At 41.6% G+C, this 21,903-nt stretch overlaps 3 protein-coding genes across 3 annotated transcripts; 1 reads left to right on the forward strand and 2 right to left on the reverse strand.

The window, feature by feature from the left end:
- Positions 1 to 487: 487 nt before the first annotated feature.
- Positions 488 to 17,827, reverse strand: LOC103356016 (heat shock cognate 71 kDa protein). The gene is made up of 10 exons (XM_008280030.1): positions 17,778 to 17,827; positions 4,546 to 4,634; positions 3,417 to 3,626; positions 2,869 to 3,074; positions 2,633 to 2,785; positions 1,959 to 2,514; positions 1,606 to 1,808; positions 1,292 to 1,490; positions 982 to 1,214; positions 488 to 900 (listed from the first exon to the last, which is right to left on the reverse strand). Exons 1-10 carry the CDS (start codon positions 17,825 to 17,827, stop codon positions 703 to 705), a joined length of 2,097 nt encoding a protein of 698 aa, XP_008278252.1. The 3' UTR covers positions 488 to 702.
- crtam (cytotoxic and regulatory T cell molecule) lies at positions 7,347 to 12,530 on the reverse strand. The gene is given in 10 exon segments (XM_008280029.1): positions 7,347 to 7,374; positions 7,503 to 7,559; positions 7,752 to 7,829; positions 8,630 to 8,681; positions 8,684 to 8,827; positions 9,305 to 9,460; positions 10,352 to 10,471; positions 10,640 to 10,792; positions 10,939 to 11,079; positions 12,458 to 12,530. Coding segments are annotated over 7 exon segments (810 nt in total). The 5' UTR covers positions 12,504 to 12,530; the 3' UTR covers positions 7,347 to 7,374; positions 7,503 to 7,559; positions 7,752 to 7,829; positions 8,630 to 8,631.
- LOC103356014 (heat shock cognate 71 kDa protein) lies at positions 17,759 to 21,864 on the forward strand. Its single transcript, XM_008280028.1, has 8 exons — positions 17,759 to 17,963; positions 18,167 to 18,372; positions 18,449 to 18,601; positions 18,682 to 19,237; positions 20,350 to 20,552; positions 20,690 to 20,888; positions 20,989 to 21,221; positions 21,667 to 21,864. The coding sequence occupies exons 1-8, from the start codon at positions 17,759 to 17,761 to the stop codon at positions 21,862 to 21,864; spliced, it is 1,953 nt and encodes a 650-aa protein (XP_008278250.1).
- The last annotated feature ends 39 nt before the right edge of the window (positions 21,865 to 21,903 follow it).

Below are 21,903 nucleotides of genomic sequence, written 5' to 3' on the forward strand. Positions count from 1 at the left end.
CCTGGCCGTCACTCGGATTTGATTATGTGCCACTGCGGTTTTGTGTTCAGTATATCGCTTTTGGTATTCCATCCTGATCTTTGAAATACTAGTTCAGTACCGCAGAGTTGGCAGTTAGTGTCCAGTTCACTTTAACACGCGGCATTTCCCACCAGTAGGTGTCATGGTTTAACCACATTAAACTTGAAGGTACATGCACTGCATTGACTGGACTTCATTAAAATAACTTTTTGAAAACATGCTCACTGAGGACAAACTCATTTCTTGTGCCATCCTCTAAATTTAGCAAGTAACTTGTAGTTTGCCCTTTTAACATTCACAAGCATTTAACCACAATTTTAAGTTATAATCAACTGCCTCTAGGCCACCACATTTTAAGATTTGAGATTTTAAAGATGCACGGTAATAACTACATATTCCACACTTTTCCATCCAATTCAGATGCAAAAGCTGGAAGGTTCTGCAAAGCAATAAGAAAAACAAGATGAGCAGGGGGTTACAAGATTTATTGTCAAGGTAGTGACATCCCAGTATACAAAACACTGTACCATACATGTGAAGTGACTACTCTTGTTGCACACAATGCAATAAATGAGCTTGGAACCCTGTTTTACTTTAAACTACACTCTTCAGCTTGTTGTAACTTGTGCTTTAAGAGGGTTACTTTCTTGAAAAACATCTCCGAGGTAGCAGTTGGAATGTTTAGTCGACCTCCTCAATGGTAGGGCCGGAGGATCCACCACCAGGAGCAGCACCACCAGCTCCAGCAAAGCCACCAGGCATGCCCTCTGGCATACCGCCAGGCATGCCACCAGCACTCTGGTACAGCTTGGTGATGATGGGGTTGCACACCTTCTCCAGCTCCTTCTGTTGATGTTCATACTCATCCTTCTCTGCAGTCTGCAAAATAAGAGAGTGTCATTGTTTTGCCATTTGTGTTCATGACACTGTGACAAAGTCAAGAAAAAGATGAACATTTACCTGGTTCTTGTCCAGCCAGCTGATGACCTCATTGCACTTGTCCAAGATCTTCTGCTTGTCATCATCACTGATTTTGCCAGCAAGCTTCTCATCCTCGACAGTGGACTTCATGTTGAAAGCGTATGACTCCAGGCCATTCTTGGCAGACACCTTGTCACGCTGGACGTCATCCTCAGCCTTGTACTTCTCAGCTTCCTGGACCATGCGCTCAATGTCCTCCTTGCTGAGGCGACCTGGGAGCAAATTGTGCTGTCAGAACCTGTGCAACTGTACATTCAAGATGGTACTTAAAATTGACCTCTAAACTTACCCTTATCATTGGTGATGGTGATCTTGTTTTCCTTGCCAGTGCTCTTGTCAACAGCAGAGACATTCATGATACCATTGGCATCAATGTCAAATGTCACCTCAATCTGGGGAACGCCACGTGGAGCAGGAGGGATGCCTGTCAGCTCAAACTTTCCCAGCAGATTATTGTCCCTGGTCATAGCACGCTCACCCTCATAAACCTGTTGAAAATATAAAGGGTTAGCAGAATTCTTTTGGGCCATCTTTGGTGGAAACTACAAATGGCAAGAATAAATGTAATCACTGCAAAACATTAAATGTTGGTGTTGTCCTCACCTGGATGAGCACACCTGGCTGGTTGTCAGAGTAGGTGGTGAAGGTCTGGGTCTGCTTGGTGGGAATGGTGGTGTTACGTTTGATCAGGACAGTCATGACACCTCCAGCGGTCTCAATACCCAGGGACAGAGGGGTTACATCCAGAAGCAGCAAGTCCTGCACATTCTCAGACTTGTCACCAGACAGGATAGCAGCCTGGACAGCTGTAAATATAAATGATGATCAGCACTTAAAACAGTTAAGTTTAGGTCATGACAGGCTACAGTGTCAAGCTCCTAAGTTTGTGCAGTCATTACTAAAGCAAGTCATTTGGAAAATGCACAATGTGCTCATCTGTTGCTGAAGACCCTTACCAGCTCCGTAGGCCACAGCTTCATCTGGATTGATGCTCTTGTTCAGCTCCTTTCCATTGAAGAAATCCTGGAGAAGTTTCTGGATTTTAGGGATACGGGTGGAGCCACCAACCAACACGATGTCATGAATCTGCCCTTTATCCATCTTGGCATCACGAAGAGACTTCTCCACAGGGTCCAGGGTGCCACGGAAGAGGTCAGCGTTGAGCTCCTCAAAGCGAGCCCTGGTGATGGAGGTGTAGAAGTCAACTCCCTCATACAGAGAGTCGATTTCAATGCTGGCCTGGGTGCTGGAAGACAGGGTGCGCTTTGCCCTCTCACAAGCTGTGCGCAGACGACGAACGGCCCTCTTGTTGTCGCTGATGTCCTTCTTGTATTTGCGTTTGAATTCTGCAATGAAGTGGTTGACCATGCGGTTGTCAAAGTCCTCCCCACCAAGATGAGTATCTCCAGCTGTGGACTTGACCTCAAAGATACCATCCTCAATGGTCAAGATGGACACGTCGAAAGTGCCACCACCAAGATCAAAAATGAGAACATTCCTCTCTGACCCAACCTGAAATTTAATGCAACAGATTAACAATGTCCAAAAGTGAAGATCATGATGAACAGCCATAATTTGGTCACACATTACATACTGTTGTATATTTGGAAGGGTTTTAAGTCCTATTTACCTTCTTGTCCAACCCATAAGCAATTGCAGCTGCGGTTGGTTCATTGATGATACGCAGAACATTGAGGCCAGAGATGGTACCGGCATCCTTTGTGGCCTGGCGCTGGGAATCGTTGAAGTAGGCAGGTACTGTGATTACAGCGTTGTTGACAGTCTGAAAAGGTAAAAGCCAACCATTAGTGTGATTCATATTAAAATTGTAATCCTTCTTCCTATCACACATTATTAAAAGCTTACCTTTCCGAGGTAGGCTTCAGCAATCTCCTTCATCTTTGTCAGCACCATTGAGGAAATCTCTTCTGGGTAGAATGACTTGCTTTCACCTTTGTACTCAACTTGAACCTTGGGGCGAGTGTTGTCATTGATAACATTAAATGGCCAGTGCTTCATGTCTGACTGCACAACTGTATCGTCAAACCTGCGGCCAATCAGTCGTTTGGCATCTGCAAAACACAATTTATTTCTTTAAAAAAAAAAAAGGAAAAAACTGTCCATCTACTAGAAATATCAGACAACAAGGATTTGGGCTAGATGTTTCACTCTTGTGGAAACTACCAATGGCAAAAAAAAAAAAACTCATTAGTGTAATCTGATGGGACAACTTACAGGTCATATCAGTCTGATGTAATTCTTTCAAATTGTGATAAGTTCAAATGTACAATTGTTTATGACAAGTGCGATTGGACATTAAAGTAATTAACTGCTGTGATAAATGACTTGATTTCCAGCTGGCACGACTGATTAGTATGCAATATAACATTTTTTCAATAATCGTTCATGCTTACCAAAGACTGTGTTGGTGGGGTTCATGGCAACCTGATTCTTGGCTGCATCTCCTATCAGCCTCTCAGTATCTGTGAAGGCCACATAGCTGGGTGTGGTCCTGTTGCCCTGGTCATTGGCAATGATTTCAACTTTGCCATGCTGGAACACACCAACACAGGAGTAGGTGGTCCCAAGATCGATGCCGACTGCTGGTCCCTTAGACATGTTTCCTGAATATAACAAAGGCAACAATATATACAATTAATAACAAGTTCCCAGTACATTCAGTTTTATGTCAATGCTTTTTGTGTTTAAAAAAAAAAACTAAACAGACTTATAACAGTAGGTTACAAAAAGTAAATTATTCAGTAAACAAATTTTCTGCACTTCATTATCATACTACTTTAATCTTTAAATGATAGTTCCAGTAGAGACATTGCATTTTCCAACATCACATCAACCAAAACATCATTTAAGTACTGAAGTAGTAACACTATGCAATTTCAATAAAGCCTTTGTGCTGATCAACCTACGCAATGCTGATAAACGGACCTGTGCAAGCACAGCGTTAGTTTTGGCCACGTGACAATGACACACCATTTTACACAACACCGCGAGAGCTACGAGGGGAAGTTGACAAAAACGCACCAGCAGATTTAGCGTTTAATCAATAAAATAATGAACATTACCGTGTATAAACGTAATATTAAACCGGTTAGAGCCAACACAGCCTTACAGCAATTTCAACCAGAGACGCTTATAATTCAAGGCGGCTTTTGTTCTTAAAAATCAACCGGAAGTCTGTTCAATCCGGGTAGCTTGACAGCGCGTGTTCGAGAACATTCTGGAACGTCTCAGAACACCCGCCCCCACCCCCACCATTCCGAAGAAGCCGCTGTTAACAAATGCACCATCTGAGCCAATGATTACAGCCACAGAACAAGCATAGGAATTGACATCGTCGCCGTCGTTACCAATCTGTTCTCTCGTTCACATCAAGCACGACGAATTTTCACGTTAAAGAATTTATCTGTCCGCTACTGCCGGCAATGAATGAGGTAAAAGCTAACACCGAAGCAAATCAAGACGTGCGTGGGAACGAATATAGTCTCATAACCATTAGAGGGGACGTATTCTAGAGGAACTTACCGAATTGTTGAACCGAGGTTGACTGGGTGCTGGGTGGGAGAGGACGGCGAGGGAGACTGGACCTTGCCGGTATGAGAAGGGAAAGGAAGACGTACGTTTAACGGTTCTTTATATATGGACGGCGCAGCAGCCAATCAGCGTCGAATCTTCAAGTCTTTCCTCGACAGTTGACCAATGAGGCTTAGCATATTTAATGACGCATATGACGGTACTTCCGACTTCCCGTTTCACCGTCTGCATTTCATAATCGCAGTGAATGACCGCATGGACCCGGGCGTTAGCTGTGTCTGGACAGACAACATGTCGTTCGCCAAACGACCTTGTTTTCGAGATTTCATATTTATATTGCATACGCGTCTGATTAAACAATGGAATAAGCATATACTCTTACTTAATAGATGAATCGATAAAGAAATGGAAGTACAGCCCAGGCATAGTTTGAGCAGGGCTAGCGAGTCCACTTCCTCGTACTGGAATCTGTTTCTTTATAACCACTTTGATAAATTATGGACAATTTTGACCTTCATTTGGCTACTGTTTCTATAAAACTTATGTATTTGTAACCTAAAGGCTTCTAAGTAACATATAATCAGATACATTTGAAAGAATGTTACATATTTAAAAATATATATATATAACTTCTTTTTAATTATCTTAACTATGTGTATGTAGATGATGGGGGAAAAAAACAGAATAAAATACAGATAATATGCAAAACAATATTCCTTAAATGCTGCCCATCCATGTTCAAACACAGTTTGTTCTATCAAAATATAATTTATTGGTACATGTTTACACAATATACAATACACAAAATACATTTATACAGCATTTACATAGTACAGTACAGAACTACAGTTACAGGCAATGTGTGTTAATGTACAAACTCGTACAGGTCACATTCAACGTCAGAGTGGGGAGAGATGTGATTTGCAATGGCGTAATCGTGGTTGGTGCCAGGCAGGCTTGTCTGAGCATCTTTGTCCAGGATTTGAAGACAGTTGAAGTAAAACATCTTAATCTGATGAGTCTCTGTTTCTGCTGATGCTGCAGATCAGCAGGCCGAGAATTTGGTGGCAACAGCATGAATCCATGGAGCCAACCTGCCTCGTGTAAACAGTCCAGGCTGCTGGTGGTTTTCTTGACGACGCAACGTTAGAGTGATGTTTCCTTGATATCATTTGTGGCTGAAGTCTGAGTTGAGGTTTGAGGTTGCAAGGTTTGCTCTTTATTGACGCTCTCTGGTGGCGCTATTATCGTTATCGTTGTTGGTTTTTCATTAACATACTGTGTGAATGCTGTGTTGAGTGCTGTAAAGAAGAAGGAGAGAGAGAGAGAGAGAGAGAGCAATTCACAATCAGTGATTCATTACAGAAACAGATTGCTTCTTCACACACCAGCCCTGCATCTACTATGGTTGAAAGGCATGAGGCTGAGTTTGTCATTCTAATATGAACCAGCAAATGTAAAAAAATAAAAACTAAATAACAAATTAAAAATTGAAATTTATCATAGTATGTTGAATGAGGTAAATCGGCACATATTAACATCATAAAATAAGTTAGATGTTACTCTGCACCATTACATCCTTAAGAATGTGCATATCATTGAAGTCCCTGCCCCCCTTTTTCCACATACGCCTGCAATCAGCACTGCACCTCATTTACAACTCTGCTCAAACATCGTAAAACTACTCAAGGCCACACAATGATAAGTTATAATACTGGAGTCATTCAGTTTCCAACCGGAAACTGATTCTGAAAAAAAAGAGAGATACAGGAAGTCCCACCCAGAATGAACTGCAGAGGTTTGCGACATATGAAACCCAAAAGGCTGAGTCAGGTTTTTGAGACTTTTCTTAGTATACTTCAGATTTAAGTTGGAAAATGTGTCTTCTAGCACTAAATAAAAGAAGAAGAAACACAAGGATATGTTAAGGAAAAAAAATCTTTCAGTAGAGGGATTCTTTATTGGTAAATGTGAGCAAAGTGACCTTATTGTCAGGATGACAAGTTAAAAGTTTGCATCTTTTTCCCAAGGCTGATAACAGTGAGTAAACACCCACCACCATGCTTCACTAAGCTGCCTGAAGCTAAACCATACATTCAATAATAATCATCACATTTGAACCCTGAGCACAAAATGATGAATGTTTTCATTCACTAGGCGTGTAATATGAGCAGCAGCAATTACAGCCTGTGCTGGCAGGATTTTCAGGACTTTCCCACAGATTTTCTCATTAAACAGTTTGGCAAATGAAGGAAACAGAAACAAAAGGATTGCTAAATTATCGATGTACCTCTTTTCCTTTGTCCTGGGAAGCCCTTCTCCTCCTGGCTTGATTTGGATTTACTGCTCTCCTCTGATGGAACGGAATCTTCATTCTCTGTAACAATAAAAACTGTGATATGATTTTTTTTATTTTTTAAAATTAATTCAATTAGTGAATATAGCACTTGCGGCCAATCTGCATTACTTGCTGTTCATTATGGCACTTTCAAGCTCTCAAACATATGGAATTAGAAAGATATTTCTGGACACACATGGCACAGAGGACAGAGTAAAAGCAGCACAGAGGATTTGCTTCATGAATATATGGCCTTAACTAAAGCTGAAACTAACAGCAGCTTGACTCTAATGCACATTGCCAAGCAGAAAATGGGAATGTGGTCTGCTTACCTCTCTTCCAGGCCATGTGTGCTCTCCTCAGCTTGATGGCAAAGAAAATCACCACCACGAGAAGGCCAAAGATTAGGCATGTCACTAGGAGGACCAGTAATGATGCATTTCCCTGACTTCCTCTTCGCATATTTGAGTCAGAGCTCCCTGGAAATTAGCAGAAACCCAAATCTTAGTGTGCATAGGGAAGGCCTGTGATCTTAATAGCATTTTCATGACAGAGAAACAGTATATTAGTCTCATCCAAGCACACACTGGTATGGTTTATAGAGTGAACTTACCTGTACCGTTAAAGGAGGTGGAGTTTTCTGTTGTATTAGAGACAGATATCCAGTCTGTAGATGTAGAAAGCAGACACAATAATTAACAAAGCAATAATAAGGCTGCTGCAGCCCAACTCAACCCTCTATTCTGAGTGATCAACTCAATTGTAGTTATCCAGAATTACCACAAGATGGCATCAGGCATACACGTTTCAAGAACAGTTTGGCACATACAGTAATCTGGCATTACAGGGGATTTCATACCTGTTGTGTTCGTTGCCTCACTAGTGGTGTGACTGCTCTCCCCGGTTGAGTCTCGTGACACAGAGGTTTGCCAGTTATCTACAAAAGAAATGAACATCATCTGATGATTAAGGCTCTTCTATAAACAAAAAACAGAAACATTTTTGAAAAGTAAAAAGGAAGACAAGGAGATGAAGTAAACATTAAAATAGCTGAAATGCTCTGTATAAATGTATTTGTTTAATAGAGCTATCTCTGACAAACTGTTGCCTAGTGTTTAAAGGTAAAACACTGAAGACAGAAGATGTAAGGGGTCTTTATTGGAGACGGGGGATCAAATCTTAGATACTCGTGTATATTTCACAGCTGCTCTTTATCTCATTGTTCCATCCTCAGAATTTATTAACACATTTACAGTGACGGAGTTTCGTCTTTTACTCAGAGATTGTAATCACAGGAAGCAGAGCTAGACGCATCACAACCACAGAAGTGGTTTAGCTGCACTAGCTGTGAAAGTGAGACATGTAGTTTCCATCCCCCACGCTAACAGTTTGTGTAGTGTACTATACATTTGCTATCTTGAGCAATCGATTTTTTACAGTGTACACTTACTTTACTTTTTTAGAAGCTGTGCATTTAATAAATGATTGCAGACTTTGTTATATGCATGTTTTTGAGGACTGGCGTAATTTACAATGTCAAAAGGTGTGACCATTTTTTCTCCAACACCTCACTGAAAAAACTTTTTGGTTTGGTCGTTACTTTTTTAGGACTGTTGTTGTTTCTTTAGGAGTCTTTCTTTTTTCTTTTCATCTCAACACATGTCATCCTATGTAGAGTTTTACTTCACTTAAAGCCAAGCATGAAAATCACATAGAAGCGAGGCCAGTTTAACTCACCACTAGCACTGAGGTGTGAGCCTGTGGATGTAACATGGTTCAGAGGAACTGAAGCTGTAACTGTCTTTACGTCATCAGAGGAAAACTTCTGGGTGAAGGAAACAGATGTGCTCCCCTGTGAGGACCCGCTCACATCTCCAGTTGTGAAGGACACCGCTGCGGGTGAACTGGTTGTGGTTGTGCTGAAGGATATTTTTGCTGTTACAGAAAGAGAGTTTATGTTATTGATAAGAAGAAAAACAGCATTCAGTTTATGGAAAATCCAAATGAAAATCCATGCCCACTATTCAACAATCTGAAAGTCTCACTGTTTTTTTTTCAAAATTAGATTGCAGGAAACCAGACTATTTCCAACACATAGAAAGAGGAAATTACAAGGGGCTGTCCTTTATGGTTATTTTGATGGGTCAAGTTTCACAGTCCAACGATGTGGACAGCGTCATGGAGGAACTCGTTAGAAAAAACCCCTCTGTAGTGTTTTCCGTGTTTCGACTACACTGGCACTCTTCCTCAAATATCACTTATTATGCAGAAGTACGTTATAGTTCACAAGTGTTGTCTAATACAAGGGCCAGTTAACGTTTGAAAGACTGTTTCTAAATTGTGCTTTTTGGAAGTTATAGTAACTGACACAGAGCAGGTAAGTAAGCTAGAGATTAACAGAAATATACTCACAATCTTTTCCAATTTCGGTAAAGTCCAACAGATGCTGGGAGTGCAGCGCTGGGTGGCGAACAAGGCATTTTAAAGAGAATCCTTCCTTTGGTTGGACAACGTTTATCATCCCAACAGAGATATATTTTTTACCTTCATGATGGACCTGTACATGAGCTGTGGAAAGAGACAGATGTTGTTAGCATCCTCTGCTGAGAAGGTGCAGTAGTTCACACCAAGAGAAGAAGGAGTGTTATAAATTTGACATTTGATCAAATTGACATCTATAGTTTCCAAAACGTTTACTATGAGTTTACTGGAAGATTAGTCAGTTCACATGTTTGCAGTGTTGAGCTCCCCTGTTTAAAGAAAACTTTACTTTATAGTTGAACCTAATTTTGATATATTTGCAAAAGTGCAAATACATGAACCAGGACAAAGGACTGGGTGTTAAAAAAAAACAATGACAAGTGTCAAATCTCCTGCAATTTCTGCTTAGAAACTTGACGAAATATTTCAAATCATTAAATCTCTTTTTAAGATGATTCAATTTGATAGACTGTTATCAAAGATAAATCATGTCAAGCACCAGATGTACCCATTTATTATTCATGTTTCAAGGTAACTAGCCCTAATTCATCACAGTGAAGTATTGTCTATTATTTAACTTGAATTGTGACAACCTATTGTTGATTTTAAGCTTGTTTCTCAGCCTTTCTACGTATTGTAAGGCTTGATGACTTTTTTGTAATGGACGGATTTAAAATTGATTTGAAATTAAAAGCATAATGTGGCAGCGTTTATATATTTGCATCACAGTATGTGCAAACTTACTGGCTACAGTCGCTTCTCTCTAAACCAGCAATGCTATTTGCAGCTCTGCATAACAAATACGGTTGACCAAAAAGAGAGAAGAGGGTTGGTTTACAACAGCAAGATGCAGAACGTGCAGCTCAAGATGGAAGCTGATGTACCTTTGTGTGTTGTTGTACCTTCTACGACTTCACTCCTTAGTTACATTTTTTACTCTTATTGCTTAGTTAACAATCTGAGTTTTTTCAAACTTACCATCAAATTCAGGCCCCTGATCAAATTGCCAGGAGATACTGGGGGGGGGATAGTTCGCCTCAGCAGTGCATTTTGTGACGATCTTTCCATCATGAAGTGTTGCTGAACTTGTTGGACGACCTTAAAAAGAATCAATTCCAGAAAGAATGTTATTGCAGGACGATGAAATATCTGTCCAACCAACACCATAATGGTCGTGTTGAGTTGTAATGAAGGTGATAGCACTCATGGTAAAGTTACGAAAACCTCGTCAAGTGAGATCTCTGGTGGCTTTAACATTGTTCTCACCTATTACTGTCACCTCCACCTTCTTTTCTGTTGTGGGATGGGTATAGTGCAAGCATCTGTAAATGCCTCCATCTTTAAAGGTGACATTGGAAATACTGACGGAGAACTCTGTCTCAGACAGTTTGATGATGCTGTAGCGTTTGTCCTTTATTGCTGGAAGAAAAAAAAGAAAAGATTTTTAATATTCTTCTTTCACAAGTATGAAGGATTCTTGCAATTTTGGCCCAAACATCAGTCAGTGTGAGTTTCTGCTTATGTGTATGTTAGTGTGACTGATGTACAAGATGCATCCTCTTCACCTTTATGGTTATTGAAGAACATATGAAGTCCTTCAGAGTTCCTCCATTCCACATGGGACTTGTGAGCATCAGTAATAGGACAGGTTAAGGTGAGTACTTGGCCTTTCATCACAGTCACACGCTGCCACACCGCCAGTGAAGCTGTAATCAGATAAGTCATATCAAATAACTTTGATTAGCTTGAAACTAATTCACATCAAGCACACAATGTAATTGCACACCAAGCTTTGATGATACATCTAACATTTCATAAAATGCTATTCTACCCTTCAGAAAAAAAAAGACTGAGCAACCATCTACTAGGTCACATTAAGAGCAGTGGAAGCTTGTTTCTTTCCGTTTCATGAGGGTGTCCGAAGTGTAAAAAAAACAACCACGACCTGTTTCTCACACTTTGACTCATCCATTCCATCACTGCCCTCACACTGTGTGTAGAAGTAAGCCCCCCTTATTCAGTGCATTTCAGCTGTGACAGGAAGCAATGTGGTCAGTTCTTTCGTGGTGAAAGAGAAAGTAAAGCAGTTGTGAGAGAAAATAAATTTGATGTAGGTTGTTCACGGGGGCTTCAGGTTCTTTTTCTGTCCTGTGGGGTGAGAATGACAAGCTGTTTGGAAAACCCATTTGTGGGGGCATATTTACACTAGTGCCGAGGTCAGTGGGCTTGAAGGACCAGAGTTTTTTCCACTCTGGTGTGCTTGTTAGATACTTTTACTGAACCTGAAAATGTTTGTAAAGCCTGTGTGAACATATTTTCAGGTTCAGTAATCATATATTCAGGTCATCCATCCATTCTCTATACACTGCTTAATCCTCACTAGGGTCACGGGGGGCTGGAGGCTATCCCAGCTGACTCAGGGCGAATATATTCAATTACATTATATATGAAGAGTTCATTTGCAAAAACAGATAACGCCATTTTTGTAGATTTTCAGAAAACTTATTTTTTTGTTGTTTGTTTGAGATAATATCAATCAAACTAAAGCTGAGTGGATTTGACTCAGTAGAAATGACAAAAATAGAGATAACTTAAGTTTGATTGATATTGTCTCAAGTGGGTTCTCTGAAGGTCTGTGAAGATGGAGTTATCTGTTTTTGCAAATGAACTCTTCATATATACACATCATGTTTTGATTTTAACTTTTAAATTCAAATGTCTAAAGTTTCATTCTACTTTCAGAGGACACTGTACACACATACTGTGTGGTTGGATAAGAATCCAAACAGAGAAGTCATTCATAAAAACATAAAAAATGTATAAACACACAACAAAAGCTTGAGCTCAAGCAACAAAAGCAACAACGCTTTTGCAAGAAGATTAAACGATTTGATTTGTCAGAAGCATCAGAGTTTGATTCCACCCTTAAAAGGCGTTGTGGTATGCTACCTAAGCTGTCATGTTTAGATAACGTACCACTTCATTATAATAATCAGATCCAGGTCCCGGTCGTATTTCGGTCTTTTCTACATTTCATAACAAACTTTGTCTGTCAACAAGCATGAAAAAAAATAACGGACTTACCCTGTATGAGTAGCATGAAGACGCTGAACTGCAGCTTCACTTCCATCTCTGTCACTAGCAGCCACACTTTGACTCTGTTGCATTTCCTCATCGCTCGATGTATTTGTGCTCCACTGAGGGACCTTCCATGACATCACAGTTGTGTGGTTTCCACAGACTTTTTGATACAAGTGATTCTCATGTGATACCGTAAAGTTCAAAGGTTAATAATTCAGGATTTTTACACATAAAATAGATATGGAAAACTGATGAATATAAAAACAGAAATCCTCCATAAAATTACCGGTGAGCTACACCTTTAAACAACATAGAATGATATATGACAGCAGTTCAGATAAAAACATTGCTCTATTTTGCCAAACTAATAGAGTTGTAGTGTGAGAATTCACCTAAATTCACTCTCCTAAATATCTTCTCTGTTGACATTGTGTAAGAGTATAACAGGTATGGCTACAGCACTTTTTGCTTGAGCACCTGTGTCTCTGTATATAAAGTACCTACATTTGTTCAATACAAATTGTGCTAGTTAAAAACGTCTCTAAGAACATAACAGATTCCTTAAGACCATGTCGAACGCATAGGGTTCCCTGGTTTCACTGGGGTAGGTTGTAACAGAGGAAAGACGCAGCAGAGACAAAATAAGCACAAAAGGGGCCACAGCATGGAATATATCCAAAATAGATTTGTTGAAATAAAAAAACAGAACTGGGGACCATCTTATGTTTGAATCACAACAGCCACAACACCGATGAGATCTCACATTCAATTTGAATTCAATTTAATTGTATTTATATAGCGCCAATTCACAACACGACATCTCATAGCACTTTACATAATGAGGTGAAAACCTTTCAAATTTTATACAAAGAACAGATAACTCAACAACCCAAAATACCAGCCCAGTATTTGCTCAAAGAGGGACAGTGCCAGAAGGAATGTATATAGTCAGCTGGAGCCTGTTTACACCGGTCACAGACAGAGGAGGCTGTATTAAATATTTTGGCTAGTCTGACTTTAGTGTAATGGGCTCGATTTAAGATCCTACACTGAGTGAAGCTGTGTTTAGCACAAATTGAAGATTTGTGTATCGTCTGCAGGACTCCCTCCCAAACACTATCTGGAATTTCCTGACCCAGGTCAGTCTCCCAAACAGTCTTGAGGATATATCAAGAGGAGTTTGAGCTGATTTTGTGAATGCTAGAGTATATGACAGATATTGCACCCTTCAATGAGGGAAGAGGCTCCAAAAAAATCTCCAAGTCTGAGGAGGGACGGAGGGCAGGAAAATCTGGACACAAAGAGCGAACAAAGCTCCGAATTTGAAGGTACCGGAAAAATTGGCCTTGAGGTAGTGAAAACTTTTCAACAAACTGTTGGAATGATGCAAATATTGAGTCTATATATAGGTCTTTAAAAGTTTTTTGGCCCAGCCTGCCCACCGAGAGAATGTAGTGTCTAATAAGCACGGAGGAAAAGCATGATTTGCTGAGATTGGAGCCCGGACAGAAAAGGTTTGTAGACCAAAGAATTGGGTCCAAATTTTGAGGCAGGAGGCAACAACAACATTTTCTGAATAAGGGGAAGTAGAAGATAAAAGAGGTGAATACAGTAGGGATTTCAATGTCACCGGATAAGAGGAATTAGCTTCAACAACTAGCCACAGTGGAGGATTCTCAATACTCTCATAGCGAAGCCAGTAGTTCAAATTCTTTATATTGGCTGCCCAATAATAAAACAGGATGTTTGGCAGGGCCATTCCACCTAACTCTTTAGGTCGCTGAAGAATCTGACATCACAACCTGGGTGGGTTTTTTTTATCCCAGATAAAATCTATAATGAGGTTAGCTGCTGTTTTGAAAAAGGACAGAGGGAGAAAAATTGGAATGCACTGTAACAGATATAAAACACGCAGAAGAATATTCATCTTCACCAAATTAATTCTAGCGGCAGTGGATAGTTGAAGTAAGGACCATCTTTCAAAATCTTGCTTGATTTGTGTAAGCAAGGCGGCAAAATTCATTCTATGAAGATTAGCCATTGTGAAAGGGTGGCAGGAATGGAGTGTGATAAGTCAGACAAGAATAATAGAAGGTCGTCCGTGTACAGGGCGACTTTCAGCTCCACTCCATTTCTGATTATACCACCGAGATTGGGGTGAGATTTCAGGGCAGCTGATAGAGGCTCCATGACCATAGGGAATACAAGAGGGCTTAGTGGACAACCTTGTCTGGTGGAGCGAAACAGTCTGAAGTATTCTGAGTTTGTGCTATTTGTTCTAACAGAGGCCTGTCTGCCTTCTCCCCAGGACCTGCACGCCTCCAGGACTCTGAGGCGTGCAGGCAAGACTGTGGCTGACCCCTCCTACCCACAAAGTCTTCCAATCACTCCCCTCTGGCAGGAGGCTTCGGTCCATCAGGACCAGATCCTCACGCCACAAAAACAGTTTCTTTCCTTCTGTCACCAGCCTCATGAACAATACCTGGCAATAAATCTGTTTCTGTGTCTGATTCTGATTCTGATTTGGTGGATATGATGACTAGTGGCTTCTTTGTGTATGTATGTTGACCTGGTATCTACTGTCTACACACATCCTCGAAAAGGACAACCAATTCTCTAACACGCACATGGTTGCATTGTCCCTCATAACGAACACGCAAAGACATACAGAGAGGATAGTGACTTGTTGTTGTCGCTAAGACCCTGAAAGTAATATTTTTACACGAAAGTTTTAGCATGTGCAGGCCACTGCAGACAGGAACCGCTAGCTTTGGCTAAGCTCTCTGACCATCCAACCAGAGGATGTGAAAGTGTTGACATCAACATAGACCAGCGAGCTGGTCCTGGGATCAAAAACTCTCAATCTGATTGGTTAAAGCAACAGTTTCATTGCAATGCATTTTAAACCACAGACGCCTGCACTTTTGACTCTGAAGGCCTCAGGGCAGATTTCTGTGACCCGGCAACACATGATGGCTGAAATACGATTGGACCAAAGCTCTAATATAAACGTACACTGCTGGAAGCACCACAGCCCAGAGACACTATGAAATGAAGAGAATAGACTGTTGGGAATAAAGTTAAAAGGTTAATGGGAAAATTTTACAACTTAAGTTAGTGATTCTGAGTTTAGGCCAGCAGGGAAGGCCTTGTTGGCCCTGATGGCCCACCACTGGCTGAAACACTCAGGTGTGTTAAAAAGCAGCCCAAACAGCCACTGTATTGCAAGCAGTGTTGGCATAGTGGTTCAACCAATGTAGTCGAATAGAGCTCTGAATTTTTCTGCAATTATATGACAGGTAAAGTGCATTAAATTGACCATCTTGTCACAATCTGCTGTTGTGCCTGGAAACTTTAGGTACTTTCATCCATGAAGATGTTAACTTGACACATAGCACCCACCTAAACATTGTCACAGACTAAGCAGACCTTTCATGGCGATAGCATGTCCAACAGCAGCACACTCTCCCTGGAGAACAATGTGCCCCGCCACACCTCAAAAACTGCTCAGGAATGGTTCGAGAAACACGACAAAGAACCCAAGGTGTTTAAAAAAAACCCTCCAAACTCCCTAGATCCCAATACAGTCAAGGAACTGTGGGATGTCCTGCAACCCAACGGGACACCAAAGATCTGCTGCCAATGTCTCAAAGCCAGACAGCACAAGACACCCACAAAGGTCGATGTGTCCACAGCCGCACAGGACAGAACCGACACGGCAGCATGAGGGAGACCTACACAATATTTGGCAGGTGGTTCTAATGTTGCTGTTGATCAATGTAAAAAAGCAGTCAAAAAAATGTGCTTTCTTACTCCAAAATGCATTTTTTTTTTAAACTTCAGAGTGTGCATGTCTTGTTTCCAGCCTTAAACATGTGGGGTGAGAAGAAAAACTGGTGGAATTTGTTCTAACCGCACCAGTTCCCCCATGATTTTGCATCAATCAATATTCTGACTGATGTTTAGATTAGAATATAATAGATTCTGATGGGTTTTTCATGCATCCACTGCTGTTTTCTCTCTGCTGCTATCTAATAACACACCTGTGCACGCGGGAGAGTCCTAGAACTTTCTCTCTGTGCTTATTTATGTCTCTAAGCTCCTCTCATTCTGTCCGCTGTTCTTTCTTTCTTTCTTTCCTTCTTTTTTAACAGCAGCTTTTATCCAATCAGAGGAGGCCGGCTCAGAGGGACCGTGAAGACTAAACCAGAAAGTGCTGGAAGCTCTCCGGTTCTGCGAGCTGATTGGTTGGCCGAGCATTGGAAGCTGATGTACAAGCGGCGAGGCTGACAACTTCTGCTACGGGAGAGTCAGGCTGCATCATTCCAGAACCACAACAGCATCCAGGTAGGAGAACAGTTCCTCTCTACAGGCGTGTGCACAGCTGCTCCCAGTCAGGCCTTAGTGGGGAAATTATTCCCGACGAGACGTTTATTTAGTCTGTGGTAATTAACAGAGCGCATATAGTAACATATGCAATGTTGTTTTCCATTTCTAGAGTAATAAAACACCCGCAGCAGTGTTTAGGATGCATGCAGCGTGATGGTGCATATGTTTGCTTTGTGGTCATTGGGCTACTTTTTTACCCGTGACATCATTGCATCACTAAAATCGTGACTTACTTTGAACAGACTCATCTGTTTAGTGCCAGAAGCAGTCGGTGCAACTTGGTGCATAGATGCGGGAGCAGCCGGCTGCTGCAGCAGGACAACTTAGTCGTTAAGTGAGCTGATGGTGGGGTGGGGGGTGGAGGCGGGCTGCTCCTCCTCACATGGTCCTCCATCAGCAGTTATAAAGCAGAGCTCCGGCATGATGCTGCACAATCTAGTCTCGGTCCTGAAGTCTGCACAAAATAGTGAAACTTCATCAGTTGCTACTAACCATAGACACAACTCCTTATTGTATATATGGCAGTATAGACGTTGGAGATGAACCTAGAATTCCTAGAAAAACTCTCTGCATCCTATTAGGTCAGAATTGCTGACAGTCAAAGCTGGCTCCCTTCCACTGACATGTGACTGCTGACCTGTTCTATCACAGCCCTGTGTTGCCTTCTGAGAGGTGACAGAGGTCCTCATAGCTTGGGCTGAAAGAAGTTCAAGCAGATTCCTACTGAATGCCCTTTAGAAAGGCATTTAACAAAATGGTTCTTACAATGATGAGTAGGCCGTACCTTCTACTGTTGACACTGACTCAAAAACTTGCAATCACTGTTTGTTGAACTTGTCAACATATACACTCTTTACATGCTTTTATCTCCCCCTGCTGGAATCACCATGAATTATTTCACCTTTTCAGAGCATCATGTCCAAAGGGGCAGCAGTCGGCATCGATCTCGGGACCACCTACTCCTGTGTTGGTGTGTTCCAGCATGGCAAAGTTGAAATCATTGCCAATGACCAGGGCAACAGGACCACGCCCAGCTATGTGGCCTTCACAGATACCGAGAGGCTGATAGGAGATGCAGCCAAGAATCAGGTTGCCATGAACCCCACCAACACAGTCTTCGGTAAGGTTAGAGAAGGGTGTTGTATGGTTTATAAAATATTCATTTATCGCAGTGATATTGTGCTTGCACTGCAACTGAGTAGATAAAAGAACTGATGTGTGTGAACATTACACACTACAGCAGTGCTACACTTTGAAAATGTAAGTCAACCAGGAGCGTCTCAACAAATAACAATTTCTTTTCATTTTTCCTGGGGATTGCAGATGCAAAGCGTTTGATTGGTAGACGATTTGAGGATCCAGTAGTCCAGTCAGACATGAAACACTGGCCATTCAATATCATCAGTGATAGCGGACGTCCCAAAGTGGAGGTTGAATACAAAGGTGAAACCAAAACCTTCTACCCAGAGGAGATCTCCTCCATGGTGCTGACAAAGATGAAGGAGATTGCTGAAGCCTATCTTGGGAAGGTAAAAAACACTTCAAGTTAAACAACTATCTATAGTACTGTCGTTGTATGCATTAAACTCCTTCTATTAATTTCAGTCCGTATCGAATGCTGTTATCACGGTACCTGCCTACTTCAATGACTCTCAACGTCAAGCAACCAAAGATGCTGGAACTATCTCTGGTCTAAATGTGTTGAGAATTATTAATGAGCCCACTGCAGCAGCTATCGCTTATGGCTTGGATAAGAAGGTGAGATATAGGTCAGTAGTACCATGATTTATATCTATATACACCTTTACAGCTGTGCTCAAACCTCCCTCTTATTCCAGGTTGGGTCAGAGAGGAATGTTCTCATTTTTGATCTTGGTGGTGGCACTTTCGACGTGTCCATCTTGACCATTGAGGATGGTATCTTTGAGGTCAAGTCCACAGCTGGAGATACTCATCTTGGTGGGGAGGACTTTGACAACCGCATGGTCAACCACTTCATTGCAGAATTCAAACGCAAATACAAGAAGGACATCAGCGACAACAAGAGGGCCGTTCGTCGTCTGCGCACAGCTTGTGAGAGGGCAAAGCGCACCCTGTCTTCCAGCACCCAGGCCAGCATTGAAATCGACTCTCTGTACGAGGGAGTTGACTTCTACACCTCCATCACCAGGGCTCGCTTTGAGGAGCTCAACGCTGACCTCTTCCGTGGCACCCTGGACCCTGTGGAGAAGTCTCTTCGTGATGCCAAGATGGACAAGTCTCAGATTCATGACATCGTGTTGGTTGGGGGCTCCACTCGTATCCCTAAAATCCAGAAACTTCTCCAGGACTTCTTCAATGGAAAGGAGCTGAACAAGAGCATCAATCCAGATGAAGCTGTGGCCTACGGAGCTGGTAAGGGTCCAATTTCTCACAACATATCTATCCAGTAATAACTCAAGATGAAAACGTCCATGGTAGGGATCAACTCATGTTTTTTTTTTTCAGGGTCGATGTCGATTATTGATGTTTGAGAAAGGCCAATAATTGATATCTGGAACTGATGTCCATGAAAAGTTATTTATTACCTGCATGTGATAGCAGGGAATCTGTTATTCATAACTAGGTTTGTTCATTAAGAAGGATTACTATTACTGAATTTATACATGCAAACATTAAACATTATATATTAACAGCAAGCGATAGCAGGGAACCTGCCATTTACAACTATACTACTTCATTAATAAGGATTATTATTACTGAATATGTACAAATAGAGAAGTAGAAGTTGATGTTTCACTGTGACATGACACTACAACACTCTCCTCTGTTTACTATGAGATTGATTGATTGAGATCAATAACATTCGTCTCCTGCAACTCCTGCTGTTCTTCTTAATTTTCTATTCTGACACTTACATTGCCCACTAACATACATATCTTAAAACATGATTAGTAATTATTTTCCATACACTGTTTTGGCGGCCTCCTAACTTTGATCCGAGCCATTAGCATAGCCTTAGACACTGTGAAAGTAGCTGATGTCCTGATTGGTGGAGATTGCTTTGGTTCTTGATCAGTTTTTGCAGAATGTGTGTCTAGCCACAGGCAAAGAGGCACAGATAAACTTTTAATGATAGCCGTAGCCTAACCGTCCAGCTGCACCAGTTGTTAACAGTTACAAGTGAATTATTGGGGCCTTTTCTGTATAACAGAAATACTAGGAACGCCTGTGTAACATTGTTGTGTTCGTTACAACTTCAACAGTATCTGCTACCTCCCCTTTCAAACACAGGACATGACTTGAGACCACAGAGTGACTGTAGAAAGAGAGAAAGAGCCAGTCGCATCAGAACCCAAGTAGCACATTTTTCTTATTTTTCAATAAACAGCTAATGAAAATAACAATTCCAATAATTGTAAACATACCCAAAATCTGCCTCTATAATTAGCCGAGCCGATAATCAGTCGATCCCTAGTCCATGGCATGGCCCCTTTCAAAACCTAACCAGTCGCTCTTATTTACAGCTGTCCAGGCTGCTATCCTGTGTGGAGACAAGTCTGAGAATGTGCAGGACTTGCTGCTTCTGGATGTAACCCCTCTGTCCCTGGGTATTGAGACCGCTGGAGGTGTCATGACTGTCCTGATCAAACGCAACACCACCATTCCCACCAAGCAGACCCAGACCTTCACCACCTACTCTGACAACCAGCCTGGTGTGCTCATCCAGGTGAGGAAACCAGTGGATGGGATTCAGTTGTGCATGTTTGTGCATTTCACATTTCTAGCAGGTGTCATATCATTATCCAGTGCATTTCTGAGACGCTAGACTGACTAAAATGACATTTAGTGCCGCATAACCAACAGGTTTATGAGGGTGAGCGTGCCATGACAAAGGACAACAACTTGCTGGGAAAGTTTGAGCTGACAGGCATCCCTCCTGCTCCACGTGGCGTTCCCCAGATTGAAGTGACATTTGACATTGATGCCAATGGTATCCTCAATGTCTCTGCTGTTGATAAGAGCACCGGCAAGGAAAACAAGATCACCATCACCAATGACAAGGGTACAAAAACTGGCTTATAAATGCTGCTTAACCAAGATACCGCTGCAGTGTTATTCCAATAATACATGATTAAATGCTAACCTTACCTGTTTTATGACAGGTCGCCTCAGCAAGGAGGACATCGAGCGCATGGTCCAGGAAGCTGAGAAGTACAAGGCTGAGGATGACGTCCAGCGTGACAAGGTGTCTACCAAGAACGGCCTGGAGTCATACGCTTTCAACATGAAGTCCACTGTGGAGGATGAGAAGCTTGCTGGCAAAATCAGTGATGATGACAAACAGAAGATCTTGGACAAGTGCAATGAGGTCATCAGCTGGCTGGACAAGAACCAGGTGAGGACTGGCGACAATGTGCTAAAGAAAAATACATTTTGTAATATGAACACCGTGAATATAGTCTGCCTCCAACACTTTTTAGTGACTCTGTTTATGTGACAGAACAGAGAAATGAAAATGCATCATCAGTATATTGGCTTTAAAGATGAAGTCATTGCCTGGTCAGATATGGAGGGAATGTTGTCTATTGATATTGATAGTTAACTAAGAGGTAAACAGTACAAGTTACACTGTACTTTTAAATGTTGCGTGGCTTTATGATTACACAGGTTTACACATTTGCTACACAACGCTGATTTCATATGTATGCAGTAGTGTTTTGAATAGCTACATTATTCTAATTATGGTGCAACAGTAAAAGAGTTCAAACTGAACTGAATATTTAATTGCTAAGTCATGCCTCCTGATCATGAGATTATATGAAATGATTTCTTTGTATTAGACTGCAGAGAAAGACGAATATGAACATCAGCAACAGGAGCTGGAGAAAGTGTGTAATCCCATCATCACCAAACTGTACCAGAGTGCTGGTGGGATGCCTGGCGGGATGCCCGGTGGAATGCCAGGCGGCTTTCCTGGAGCTGGTGGTGCTCCGACTGGCGGAGGATCCTCTGGACCAACCATCGAAGAAGTTGATTAATTATAATCTCTGTGGCTCCCTCGTGTCCCCGAATAATAA

This window comes from Stegastes partitus, unplaced genomic scaffold (assembly GCF_000690725.1).
Source record: "Stegastes partitus isolate 25-593 unplaced genomic scaffold, Stegastes_partitus-1.0.2 Scaffold180, whole genome shotgun sequence".
NCBI lineage: Eukaryota > Metazoa > Chordata > Actinopteri > Pomacentridae > Stegastes > Stegastes partitus.

What these genes read in the sequence shown, in the direction of transcription:
- LOC103356016 (XM_008280030.1), bottom strand. Translation starts at nt 17,827, where the DNA reads ATGCTGGAACACACCAACACAGGAGTAGGTGGTCCCGAGATCGATGCC. An exon ending in GGTCCCGAGATCGATGCCGA is followed by an intron (nt 4,635 to 17,777) that starts CTGCTGCCCCTT and finishes TTAAACGTACGT; the next exon opens with CTTCCTTTCCCTTCTCATAC. An exon ending in AACCTCGGTTCAACAATTCG is followed by an intron (nt 3,627 to 4,545) that starts GTAAGTTCCTCT and finishes TGTTATATTCAG; the next exon opens with GAAACATGTCTAAGGGACCA.
- LOC103356014 (XM_008280028.1), top strand. Translation starts at nt 17,759, where the DNA reads ATGTCCAAAGGGGCAGCAGTCGGCATCGATCTCGGGACCACCTACTCC. An exon ending in CTGAAGCCTATCTTGGGAAG is followed by an intron (nt 18,373 to 18,448) that starts GTAAAAAACACT and finishes TATTAATTTCAG; the next exon opens with TCCGTATCGAATGCTGTTAT. An exon ending in CACCATCACCAATGACAAGG is followed by an intron (nt 20,889 to 20,988) that starts GTACAAAAACTG and finishes GTTTTATGACAG; the next exon opens with GTCGCCTCAGCAAGGAGGAC.